The following is a 14,241-nucleotide window of genomic DNA, read 5'->3' on the forward strand; positions in this document are numbered from 1 at the left end:
TGTTGTATCATTACATACATACTCGTCTACGCATGAGAGCATAACAATTTACTTGTCCAAAAAAAACTGCCTGCCACTGCATTGTAATGGCACAATTTGTCTAACCCCAAAGCACAGTTTGGAATTACTAATGACGGGTGAAAATAAATTGTCTAATGATGTCATCATTTTATGCTCGGTCACACTGGTACATATCTCGTACAATGCGTACAGTTATTATAATTACTCGTGGCAGAAGCAGCTCTAATTGTCCGAGATAGCAGAGCGGTGACGAGCGAACATTGGGCGTTACTCCTTGTTGTTTAACAACGGTTGGAATTTTTAATTACGAGGGTGATAGTGTAGGGGAGGAGATGCGCGCGTGAGTTGATGAACAGAACGAGAGGTTACTGCAAAAGAGCGGTTTTCTTTTTCAGGTGTCCAATGAATTTGTGATTTTGAATGTCAAATTTGTTCACGACTACGACTGACAACGCACTAACAATACAACAGCAGCAGCAACATCCCCGTGCCAATGTATGAAAGCGCCCAATGGGTTAATGCGTAAAAGCGAACGCCGCACGCGTTGGCTTTGTCATTTCCCCCCCCCCCCTCCAAAGTCAGACGCGCCTGGCCGCCTTCAAGAACATGCGCACAGGGGGTGCCGTCCGTAACATGGAAACATAACGCACCCGTTACACAGCAATGCATGCATGCACAGCGCCTCCGCCACGTTCTGTGAACGTCGCGTGCAATTGCTGTGGCGCGTGGCTGTACAGCGCGTGGCCCATTAATGGGGTGGGGTGGGGGGGGGGCGCGCGGATCCGCCGCGCAACTCCTGCTAAAGGAAGAGATTTGGAACTGACACTGTGATTCTCCCACATAGACGCGCGCATGCAAGCGCACGGCCCCGCGAACGGCACGGCGCGTACGCAGAGAAAGAGAGCCCGCGTCGAGCTCGCCGTTGCACACGAGCAGAGAGGGTAGCCCGGATGTGACACATCTTCCTTTCGCAGCCTTTCGGCACAACACCCCCACTGTATACGCGTCTCTCGGCGTGCGCTAAAGGCGTCGTGGCTCTCGCTGTTGCCGCGCGACGATGCCGATCCGAGAACCGCGAGTCCTCAACGACTAAGATGCAGCGTGGAAGGACCGTGAGTGTCTCAGCCTAACCCCCGCTCATCATCAGCAGCAGCACCACCACCACCAGCCCCCTCCGCCTCCAGCTACCCTCCCCTCCCACTTCACCCTTTTACCCCGCGCACACAGCACTCGCGCACAGGGGCACACAACCGCACAACACACCACCCACACATCACCATCTCTCCTCCTCTTCCCGATTCGCGTTCTCCGGAATTGCACTGCTGCGCTAGAACCCAAGTGTTGGAGGTGCGGGGGGGGGGGAGTGATAATAAACGCACGGCACATCTGTGCACTGTCACTCTCCCCGCGCCCGAGAAGAGTCGGGAACAGACAACCACGTCAGCCCGGCCGCCCGGAGGAGCCACGGCAGTATCACCGTGTTGCTGCACGTCTCAGCAGCGTGTGTGCACGGGAGGAGGAGGAGGAACAGCAGGAGGAGTAGTCAGGAGGAGGAGCAGGAACGGGGTGGGGGTGGGGGGAATAATAGAGACAGGCAATCGCCAAGGCGCGCACAGCTGAGATTCATCATCTCAGAGGAGCGCAGCGCGGGAGGGTGCGAGCCCGGGATACAGCACCGCTCCACACGAGCAGCAGCAGCACCAACAACCGTCATCATCATCATCACCACCACAGCCACCAACAACAACCAGCAACAAGCAAAGGCACAACAAGTCTGGATGGCGGATCCGAGAGCCGTGGAGAGAGATGAGGGCGGCAGGGCGAGGAGCAGAGACGTGAAGCTTAGGAGGGAAGACTTTCAGGACTCGCAGCCGGAGAGCAAGCGGGCACGAGCGGACGAAGTGACCGGCTCGGAGCCCCTCCAGCTCCTCCAGCCGCGGGCTAACGGGGAGCAGTGCGGGGGGACCCCTTGGGCGCAGGTGAGAGAGGCGGTCGGGGAGCTGTCCCCGGGGAAGGCGGGCGGGCGTGGTGGGGGGAGGGGTCCAAGAGAAGTGGAAGCAGAGGGGGGGGCCCGTGTGTTACCCACCCCCCCACACACCGACATCCGTCAGCTGGCGTTGCGGCGTGACAGTATTGTGTGTGTGACTTTGAGTGTGACTGTGTGCGTGATGAATGTGCGGTATGTGCTCGCGAACAGCACTTGCACCAACAGTCTATTGAAGGCTATACGGGGGGTCTTTGTGTGTTGTGTGTGTGACCGGGTGTTGTGTAGCGGGAGCGCTAGTGTCGGAGTGGCCACCCGAGTTCGATTCTCGCTCACGGCGCAACACCAGTGACGATTATCTGAACCGGTCCTGGGCTTCCCCTAGATCGACTCAGCCTCAAAATGAGTATCCCACTCGGGTTGTTGGCTACCCCCAACTCCTCGTGTGCCGTGGCGGCCTTCACAGGTGCTACTCGCTAACAGCACTTGGCCCAACAGTCTGTTAAGGCTCCACGTGGAATCTTTGTCTTTTGTGGCTGACAGGCGTCTGAGGCTACACGAGGAGCCCCCCTTGAGTCGTTGTGTTACTGTGCCTGTGTGTAACATCAGTGGGATATAAACCGGTTAGAGCCCTCCTCCACCTAGGTCGACTTAACCTCAAATGAGTGTCTGGTGCGGTGTTGTTAAACATCCAGGACTGGATGTCTGGCCCCACCACTCCCCTGAGCGCCGTTTTCCGGCTCTAAAATCTGCTTGTTGATAACAGCACTCGCGCCAACAACCTTGTAAAGCCTATACAAGGGCGGGGGTAGGTGGGGGTGGAACCTTTATATAATGTTTGTGCAGTTTGTTTGTGATGTCTTGTTACCTCCGACGTGTTTGGTTTGTTATTGGAGTGGCATAGACCCCATTAATGGAATTGGCCCACCCACCCCAATTCCCAACAGGACCTTCCAGAACAACAACAAGTCAAGTCTCGTGACTCAGTGCGGGTGTCGTGGATAAGCAACAATGCGTCATTATTATTTCATATACCGTACGAGTAAAGTGTCAAACGACGAGTGGTCGGGATCTTCCTTTTGTCATGAGAATGATGGTGAACCCCCCCTCCCCCCCTGCTGCGCTATTCAACAGCCGGTGTGAGCCTCGTGTAAGTGACCCATTGTCATTTGTGTTCGAAACGTCAACCCGGTAGAGTTACGTGCATTCACGCGTTCACTTTGTCACTTGTTTTCCGCCATCGGCCACTTCATAAACGGGGCGATAGGAGAGTGTGGGCGAGCGCGTTGGTTGTGTGCTTGTCACTGGAAGTGTGCTGAGCTCGGCTGTCCGCGGGCTTCCCGTGTCCCAAGCACCACCTCCGATTAACGCGGTTGGCGAGGTACCGTGCGAAAGAAGTTCAACATACGTGCGTACATTTTACTGGAGGCAAATTGCTTGGTTCACTGATGTATGTAGGATGATATATTTGTAATATTTAATTACGGGGCGTTATGGTCTCGGTCCTATAAGTGACATCAGCTAACCTAATTGTAATTTAAAAAAAAATGTTTTATTTTTGTAGTTATCATGCTAGACTTTCTAACAATTCTTGAACACCAGTCACTCATGATCATCTATATATTAGATAGATACAGTTTAGTGCATACCATCACTGTGCATTTAAAGTATTGTTGTTTAACTATTATCATTGTAATATGTTCACAATGAAATTGTATTGTATTTTGTGGTGATTCATTTCGAGTATTGACGCAGTTATGGTGTTATTGCGAAATGTTATTGGAGTTTGTTATGATTGTTTTATATTGCGAAATGTTTTTATGTACTAGCAAGAGTGTAGTGTGGGGGGTGTAATGTGCCGCATATGTGCGCGTGTGTGCACAAGCAGTGTACAGGCAGTCCTTTACTTACGAGCACTCGACTTACGAACACCGGACTTACGATCGTGTCTCGGGAATTGGACTCGTTCGTAAGTCGAGGAGAGCCCGCACTATAAATTATACCTTCCCCCCTTTAAAGCCCATTGAGGTTAATTGTTTGTTACACAAGTCAGATGCGCAAGTTGCTGTTGTCATGTAGGGTCAGTTAGGATTATTTTGCTCATGTGAGCAGTTTTTTTGGGGGGGGGGGGATTTAGGCTATGCGGCAGTCTATTCTTTGCTAAAAAATGTTACGTGGTTTTTCATGGACACGTATCAACCAGATGGTGCACTTTTTATAATTCCACGCAGAATTTAACAGACATTGGGGAATCATCCATTGACTCATCGAAAGAGCCTCGCTTGTAACAAAAATGACCTCTCCAGCCACCCAGGGAAATCTTCTCATATATATATGACTGATTTGAGGCATATAGCCGAAAAGCGTAGTTACACGTGTAGTCTACATTGTGGGTCTGGCAATAAAGAAAATAATTCCCTGTAAAAGTCACTGCTGGATGAATTCTTTCCCATGCCATGTCATCAATTGAAGTTACTTGACCATACTTCACCACACTGCTTGGTGGGGGTTGGCGAAAGGGGAAGTGGCCAAAGGATTGGTTCAGATATAACTCGTTACTGATGCTGGCTGCGGCTGAGAATAAAACTCTGGGTTCACCAGATGTATCGTGCAGCACGCTCTCACCACTGTGCCCACCGCTCCACCACTGTCACCTCTACTCGAGTGCATGCACTGTGTTCGGAAATCACTCTACGACGAATTTAACATTGATAGCCATGTGAAAATGGGCACTATTTTTCTTCATCAAATAAGAAACACATGCACAAAAAACCACGTGGCACGCACTTTGCAAGGCATGCGATGGTGACTTAGCAGCGCCTTTTGGAAAGCATCGGTTGAAATCAATGTACGAACAATGCTATAATTGTATGAATGTGCTTTGGCCTTTGGTGTTTTAATTTTATGAACTCATCTTCTTCGCGGGGGGGGGGGTGAAGTGAGAATTATTTGCGCGTTTGTGATCTCTGTGGGTGGTACAACCCCGTGTCACCGCATGAACACGGCAGTGTGCGCACACTTGTTTATCAATTGAATCCTGTAAGTTGGGATCACCACCAGAGTGCATTCGGTGCTATCTTTGACCTATGACACCTGCTTTGCAAGCCTGGTGCAGGAACATCGCTCCATAAAAAAAAATATACATCTGGGGAATTTCGATAGCTTTTTCACTCTTTGTCTTGCACAACACTGTTGGAAGCAGCGCATTTTGTAGGGCAAGATACAGCCCGGCTCCTTTCAGTAAGCATCTTGAAAGTGCCAGTATGGTTCTGCTAACTGGATTTGACTGGGAATTTAAGCGGATTTAAACCTAACCTCGTTCTGATGAAATAGCGGATAGCTTTGAGCAGATACACAAATCTCATCACGTAATCCAATAATACAGCAAAAAAAATGTAGAGCTTGTCAGCGTGTTAAAACGCTTTTAGCTCTCACTTTTTGTTTATCCTACTTGCAGGTTAAAGCCAAAAACTAGACTGCCGATTAACGCTGCGGCAATTCGCAAGACTAATGGGGTTTACCTGAATAATTTACACATGGGCGACCTTGCGATTAAATACACACTATTGCGTTGTTTCCGTTGTATGGATGCCAAAGACTGTGCACTACGGGCCAGTCAGAGTTGGAGAGGTGGTTTCTCTCTCATATCACTGCGTGAAAAGATGCAAGTGAGTTTTTGTCTGTGGATGTGAGGAGGAGCGTGGGGGGGGGGGCAATTCACAGTGGGCACTCACACACTACAAGTACCTACTATCTGTCTTGCTATGCCCTTAGCACATCCCAGCTTGTATCTGTGTGGAGATTGAGCCTTATCTTCCTTGTACGTGGGCGTTTTCTCTGAATGCTCCATTTTTCTGATGCATCCAACATGCTCAAAGCAATGGCCAAACACCCCAAGCAGGGACCTTCTAAACAACAACAACAAAAAATCACATTTTCCCACCAGGCTTATGATGATGGAAACATTTTATGCAATAAGGTATTGTATGAATACTTATGTGATCACTCGCATTAATATCTTTAAATACCTTTGCAGTTTTGGAAAATGCATTGATAAAACATTTTAAACGGCCATTTTGTCAGCCCACTGATGAATGAAGGCCAACGTCACGCGGTGTCAGTTGAGTGGTTATTTTGATCATAGTTCACCACTCTGATCAGTGCAGGTGTGGTCAAGGGCGCGCCAAAGACCGATTCGGATATCACTCACCACGACTGATAGGCGACCGGGGATTGAACCGGCGGTGCTGGGTTCACAGCGCAAGTCCACTAACCACTGCACCACCACTAACACCCCCGCATTGACGAATGTGCCTCTGGTTACTTCTCATCCAGGGATCTGCACTTGGATATTCGGTGCGAGTAGATGTGATGGAGAGGGTTCATAAGACTGACTGCTGGAGTTCATCCCACATAGCTACCAATTTATCCGGCTAGGAGCGAACAGCTCCCAATTGCAAGATTGTGAATTCAAATCCAGGTTTGGGGGGGTTGACTCGGACAATCATCCGTTTGGGGTTGCTAAAATGAGTGCCACTTTGTGGGCAAGTCGACAGTGGTTTCCCTAAGGATAAAGTCGTCCTCGACATATGAATGTGGAATTTTCAGCACTGTTTCATGGGCTGCCAATAGATGATGAATACTGCCTCAGTGCTCGTTTTGAGCAAGGTATCACTTTGAATATTTTTGACTTGCAAATTTACACATGAATTCATCTTGAAAATGAGAATTTTCTGTTTCCTACTTAACAGTATTGAGGTAACTTTAATGTTAAAAATGTTTTTGTTCAACTGCTGTTGAACGTGTCCTTGCGGAATATTTTCTCCATTCATGTCTACCCCTTAATTTCTCTATTGAAATTTTAATTTTTAAAAATCTAATTTTTTCTAACTTTGGCCAAATCGTTTCTGCTTCTGATTTTTAGCTTGTACAATTTCACACGTTCTCAGTGGAGTAATTCCATTTTTGTGAATTGCTTTAATTATTCCAAAAAACATTTTTTTATTTCGTGAAAGCTTTGATGACCGCATCGATTTCCATTGGTGAAATGCCTCTTCATTGTCTACAAAGGCTAGGCACAGTGAGATTTGATATGCATTAGTCGTCACCAGTCTGATTTATGGCATGTATGCATTCGATGGTAGAGAAATCTTTTCTAAACCTGGCTTGCTCATGTGGTTGGCTTGCCTATGAAAATGTAACGTTATACTGTTCCCAGTAATCCTCATGAACAATTTATTATTATTAATAATAATAAGGGCTATATTTATAGCTCCGTAACATAGCAAACCATTCCACAGGTGCTGGAATGTTTGCATGCGATACGAGGCTGTAGTTCAAGCCAGTTTTATTACCCTTTTTGAAGAGAATAATTATTGAGGCATCACTGTATGATTGAGGTATTTCATATCTCTGTAAACGTGTAGTAAGTTGGTAAATGAGTGAACAGGATGACATTGATTTTAACAACTGATGGATATGAAGGTTGCACGGGTGGCCTCAAGATACATATTAGAGAGAGAGAAAAACTAGATTCGAAGCTTTCGTGACTGCATGAATTACTCTTTGGTTCTTTCGGTAAAGTCATTTAATTAAATTTCTTTCTACGTGACTTTACCGAAATAATCAAATAGTAATTCCTGCAGTCACGAAAACTTCGAATCCAGTTTGAACCACCTCTACGGGGAGGGTTTGCCGTGCTTGTTTGTTTCATACTTAACTTAAATAATTTAGCAATCTTTGGAAGAACGTAATCAACCAAGTGGGGTGTTGACTGTTGTGTTGGCTGACTCTCTGTGTTGTATTTAATTATATTTCCAAGTTTACTATCTTTGTTTTCTCATTCATTTGTACCTGATGATGGTTGCTTGTGTTGCAATCGAAACGTCGTATTATATTATTATTTTCTTAAATTTATTTATACTTGACTTTACCAAAAGAACCAAAGAGGAAAACCACGATTTGTGTACAACAGCATTGTTAAACTGTTGACGATACCATCACAGCAAGTATAATTACGATAGTTTGTTATCTTTTCCCCACACCTCCGATTAGCACGGTTGGCTACGTATGGTGCAAACGAAGTTCGACATCCATACAAGACCAACCATGATCAGAGGTTAACCAGAGTTGTTACGAGTCCATTTAGAGAACTGAACTGAATGAAAAGCCACCTACCAACGTGCCTCAAGAATGATATCACCTGCCGGAGCAAATATATCAGAAGCATGGACGACTTTGACAAAAAGAACGTGAAAGTCGATTGAGAAGCATGGAGAGGTACATGCCTGGAATTGCACCGAGAGACAGACGGAGAGGGGCACTTGGGTCAGGGAACACTCTCAAGTCAGAGAGATCATATTGGTTGTTTATAAAAGTAAGTGGGCTTGGGCAAGACACATTGAATGAAGGGAAAATAGCCGGTGGTCGAGACTAGCGACAGAGTGGCAGCCAAGGGAGGGGATAACACTGCCGAGAGGAGGTCAGCCGTGGCAATGGAGAAATACGATCAGATCAAGTGCGGCAGCTACAGCGAATCATTCCATCGCGAGATCATGACGGATCGGCGACAGCTCATGGGGGAGATCTTGATCCTGCCTATGATAATAGTACGAAAGAATGTTTACATGTAGCGCACAGTATTTGCTCACCAGATTCTAGAAAGAACAACTCAGAGGCGTGATGAACCACAGCCACGTAATGAGCCAGCACCAACAATTGTCCAAACTCTGCGGTCCTCTACATATTAAGATGTTATCGGCTGACTAATCAGTGTTTACTTATTGGAGGAAGCCCTGCGAGGGGGAAACACACTCTATCCCATACAGACGGAACAAGTGGAGTCTACATGTTTGCCGTACTGCGTTCTAGCAAGCCAGAGTGTAAGGATGCCATACAGGAATAGTGTTTGTATATGTGGTATATCTTCTGCATTGTACATTTCGAATATGTCCGTGTAAGAGCTATGGATTGTTGACGAGTGTAAAGAACACAAATCTGGTCCCAAATGTGCTGCGTTGCAAATTGCCAAAAGGAAAATATTGACCTTGAAGACATAAAGGTGAATGATTATTTTTTTTTCGGCAAATGCACTTCATGCCGAGTAATCCTTGTCATATAAACGATTATATATTACCATCCATTTGTTGTGGCGTATAACATTAATAACACTGACATCCACCTTCCCTGTTTGGAAATAAAGGGGCTTCTTTAAAACATTTATCAGCACATGTACATACGTAGATTAATTGTTATGATTCGTACGTCTTACGTGTTGATTAATGATGCGGCGAATACAATTCTTAGAACTGTATATAAAAAAAATCCAGTGTGATTATTAGTATTATTATTGATGCTAATCAATGATCATCAGCTGCAGAATTGGACTCTTTCCAAACACACTGCTTTGTGAGATGGTACCAGGCACAAATCTGAGACAGGTTATATCACAGGAACAATCATCATCATCATCAGCCATTATCAATCCACTGCTGGATGAAGGCTTCGTAAAGCCTCCACCACCTCTCCCGATATAACAATCGGCATAGCACATGCGCACGAACTCGGGTGAACAGGAACAATAAAGCGAAACATGTTGTTGCCTGCCCATTTAAACCCTGCATGCAAACCAAAGAGCACTTTCGACCAAACAAGCGAGTTATCCTCTCCGTGAGCCCATTTCCTCACGGTTATTTCCTTACGGAAATTGACATTTCTGAGCACGTGAAGCGTCGGTAATAGCTGAGAGTTGAGCGACCTTTGGATCATTTGAAGTGCAACTTGCATCGCAGCAGTTCTCTGATGACATTTTAGAGGACAGGGACGTACAATATGGGGGGTTTGCCACGAGAATCGAATCAATCTCTTCTGCCACGTCCATTTCCTACATTGCTTTTTTTTGTGTTTGAAGGTATCAAGTGTTTTCACGTCTTTGCTGGTTTTGTTGTTGAGAATCATAATTGACGCCCGCCTCTCGTCTCTCACCTGTGCGAGCACGAAGGATGCATGCAAATGTTCAGATCGCTCAGAGTGAGGTGCTCAGCACTTTCGTGGAGGGGCAGTGATGCACTGGGTGACGCATCGTGAGTGGGTGACGATATGAATATGCATGTCCCGTCGTCTGCAAAACATTGGCATGAGTGGTGAAAAAAAAGATGTAAACTTATACAAGTCTATGTAATTACTGTAGACTTTTGCATGGCCAAAACTACATTTCACGGGGTTATTTTTTGTGCAGTGGTTTGTAACTGGAACAAGAACCCCATACCCGTGAGAATGCTTTCCTATAATTTTGATAAAAGGAGGCAACACTAACAGCATCGCCTGAGGGCCTGAACCCAAGATCTCAGATGCACGTGCTCCATTTCACAATGTGCGTGTCAAAGCCTCTGACCTCCAACCACCATGGGAAAGCACTGTGAATGTGACCAGAAGGAATTATTGTTGGAATTATTATTATTATTTTCCGCACTTTTTGTATGACGCATTTTCTTTCGTGAGTGAATTATAAAATAGACAAAGGTTTCCATTACCTGACGATCGCATCGTAATTATTTTACTGCACGCCGGGAAATTTAAACAAAATGTACGCACATTTTGTTAATCTTAAAATTGTTAATTGCGTGCTATTATTACTGTAGACTTAAATAATGAGTATCCATTATTATGGCTCACACAATAAATGCACAAATAGTCCATACGAGTACAACTCTGTAAGCTCTGCAAAAGCATGAGAAATTTCACACAAATCAATTTTAAAATGTTTCAAATCCGCATGCCTTCATCAATATACGCTTGGATTTTTTTCTTACCTCAGTTGAAAAATGTGCAATGTTTGCATTTGCACTCGTTCAGCAAGATGTTTTAGTTTTCAGCCTTGATCATGTTTTTTCTTCTTCCGCACCAGTGCAATAGTTTTAGTTTGAATAAATAACAAGGACAATTGAAGTGCAGGAAGTCTCCGTCTGAATATTTTAATAGAGGGCAAGTGCATTTTTCATCAACATATGGATACTGTCAGCATGCATATACTATGGCTGTATATAACATGTGCACATGGTCGAAGAGACAATCCACCTCACAGTGGAATTTATGAAACCTATGTTTTATGGTATCAGCAAAAGATGCAGCTCTGTTGTTTTTCATTTGGGCGCTGTTTAAAAGGAAAATAAATTTCACACCCTGCCAGGAGAATTGCTCGGCTGCTGGAGGACCTTACCCCATGAGCTTATGAGTCCCAAGCATGGCCATATGGGCAGGGTTCGGGTGAGGCCGTGGTTTCGGCTCGTGGCTTATATTCGGAGTGATATGAGTTCAAATCCTGGCCAGGGGTCCACTTACAATATCATCCCTCTAGGGTAAATATCGCTTTGTGGGAAATCAAAGGTGGTATTTATAGAGGGAAACTGACCCCGTACCGTGAGAATGTTGAAATTCAAGGCCACCTACACAGATTAAGCACCACCCCATTGCTTGTTTGGGCAGAGACCTTTAATGTTGATTGTAACTGTATTTGTTCGTTTATTTAGTGGCAGTAAACATTCATTTGTAAACTGGTAAGTCAAATTTAGATCAATAATCTCTTTGTCAATGGAGTCCTGAGTCTGAAAGAGCAGAGTAAAAACTGAAAATTAAACATTCTAGATATATAACTGTAAACATGAAACGAACATGGGAGATGTATAATCTATGATCGCTGTAAGGTGTATTTTTGTGAAAATAATTGACATGTAACATTTGCATTGCCACACAGAGTTCTGACATTTTGGGCCAAATCAAGATACACTGATACATTGTTGAGAATGTTCACCAATAGTCGGCCAAAAATGTGATATTTGATCTTACATTGCTTGCAAGCTTAATACAACTGTGTTAAATGCAGCATTCTTTGATATTTCACTGTGATACAGACAGCATCTTCGCTAACCCTCACTGACCTCAGTGGTCAAACAACCGCCGTGACCGACACACGACAAGGCATGTGACTGTCATGTACAGCTGGTACAGTTCGTTGATTAAGACTTTTCATAGGCCAAGAATTATGATCTAGGACCATCCCCACATCCTGCCTTCCCAAAAGGCTAGAAAGCCCCCCTCCAAGCCATGCCCAGCGTGATGTGCTTCACGACGCCAATGATGTCACTTAGTCCTGCCCATCACCTCCCGTCCAGCGGCACATGTAGAAACAGTGGTGAGATTTATCTTCTTGGTTCTTTCGGTAAAGTCACGTAGAAGGAAAATAATAAAATAATACAAATAAAACATAATAAAATAATTCTCACGACGTTTCGGCCACAACGCAAGCAGCCGTCTTCAGGTGGAGAACAGGTCTGTCGAGAAGGCAGAGTCTGAAGTGGTGAGATTTGTTTTTGTTTCTCCCCCCCCCCCCCCACAATATAATCGAGTTATCCGATTAACTAGTGTAATCAAACGGATAATCTGTGTAGTAATCGTTACTGAAATAACCGGATAACCCAGCTCTCTACAGCAATGGTGGCGTGCCACTGCAGAAGCCACACTGCTGTTAAGGACACCGCAATGTTGAATACACCAGTTACAAATGTTACGATACATAGCTCATAATGCATTGGTCCTAGTTTATTAAACTCTGCAATGGCAGTTCTAGATGTCATGGCCCATGAAAGTACTGCAATGCTATATTTCACTTTTTAATTAACGTGTCTCAGTAAAACAAAACTCCAACCCTTTGAGTGTGTGTGTGTGGGAATGCTGATGTCTAGGGCCATTTCAGCATGGGTAGATGTGTGTTGACTTTAGAATTAATCGTGATGCTCTGTGGGAGACGCCCGGTATATAAAACTAGAACGGCAAATGCGATGGGCTGTACGATGTCTGCCATTTAGCCTCTTTATCCTCAAAGTGGAAGAGACTCCAGGATGTCACAGACTCGTGGTGGTAATGTCCGCAGGGTGCATCACAAATAGCTATTTGCGTACACTCATTGCTCAAAGAGTTTCCGACTGACACATTTAATGGATGTCGGTGCATTAATCTGCCAAATACACACAGTGGTATATGATGATCAATGGGCAGCGGGCACTGTAGTGATTAATTGAAAGAAGCAATCAATGTGGAAATGATTGGTCCATTAGAGATGAAAAGTCCATCTTTGGCTCAAACCTGGTTAGCGGGCAGCAGGTCAGTCTCGGGTGATGCCTTATGGTATGATTGAAAATATTGTTAAAATTAAGTGCAAATACATGAAATGAACCGATTAATCTTTTTTTGGGAAAGCAAAAATGCCCGTTTTACGCAGTGAAGTACGGCTGTGTTTTACGACACCGGGCGTTTTTTTGGGTTTCTCAAAAAAATGTGTTGTGTTTCTTACGTGATTTTCACAAGACCTGCCAGCCACACTGTCATCACATTGCCCACATAAATTGGAGCCGTTGCCAATGCAGTGGCTTCTTGGGAGAATCTGGGCATTTCGCAAAAAAGGAAAGACAAGCAAAATGGATTTTTAAAACCAAAAACAAAGCTGAACAAGTCTCTCATTGGCACCCACAGATGTAGGTATTCGAGATTGCTTTTTGCGAAGTTCACTCGGGTCTTTTATTTTTGTTGTCAACATTAAACTGTAGGCACAGGATGCTCTTGCTGGAATGTGTTCAAATGGAAAGCTACTTTGTACTCATCTGACGAGGGTCTGATGATGATGATGATGAAGATAAAACGGGGAGTCGCCCTCCATTGGCGCCCAAGCAGTGTTTTAAGGGATGCCGTTGTTTTAGTTTTCAAATCGGGCTCCCCTGCCGGGAGTAGCGTGTGATTTATCGCCCACTCTGCGGCGCATCTCCCATCTCCCGTGAGGTATTAATCGCCTCGTGGCTAATGAGAACATCACAGGAGTCACACGCGCAACAAAGACGAAGATTCCCCCGCCCCCCGCCATGTAAGCCTTTTAACACTCCGTTAGGACACGCGCTGTCATGGGGAGGACAAGCACAAACAACCACCACGCCTGGCTCCCTCTGTGTCCCCTAATTGCTGATGTTTACGCACCGCACCAGGTTCTAATTTGAGGCCGAGTCGACTTAGGGGGAGGACCCAGGACCGGTTAAAACATTCGCCACTGTTGTTGTTCGTGACCGGAAATATAACTTTGGTCGCCGGGGCTCATAGTGCAGTGCATTCACCACTTCAATACCGTCCCCCCCACAGTGGCATGCATACACATACGCACGCGCTCACATACACGCACGCACACATACACATGT

General features: G+C 45.5%; 1 protein-coding gene across 6 annotated transcripts in view; it reads left to right on the top strand.

Moving 5' to 3' along the window:
- The first annotated feature begins 1,580 nt into the window (after positions 1 to 1,580).
- The window catches only part of LOC144932752 (RNA binding protein fox-1 homolog 3-like), a 304,468-nt gene continuing 291,807 nt past the window's right edge, over positions 1,581 to 14,241 (top strand). For all 6 annotated transcript variants that reach the window (XM_078857162.1, XM_078857160.1, XM_078857161.1 and 3 more), the window contains exon 1: positions 1,581 to 2,000. In XM_078857162.1, the coding sequence (XP_078713288.1) occupies positions 1,800 to 2,000 (201 nt within the window). In that variant the 5' untranslated portion in view covers positions 1,581 to 1,799. The remainder of the gene's footprint in view (positions 2,001 to 14,241) is intronic.

This window comes from Lampetra fluviatilis, chromosome 5, assembly GCF_964198595.1.
Source record: "Lampetra fluviatilis chromosome 5, kcLamFluv1.1, whole genome shotgun sequence".
Taxonomy (NCBI): domain Eukaryota; kingdom Metazoa; phylum Chordata; class Hyperoartia; order Petromyzontiformes; family Petromyzontidae; genus Lampetra; species Lampetra fluviatilis.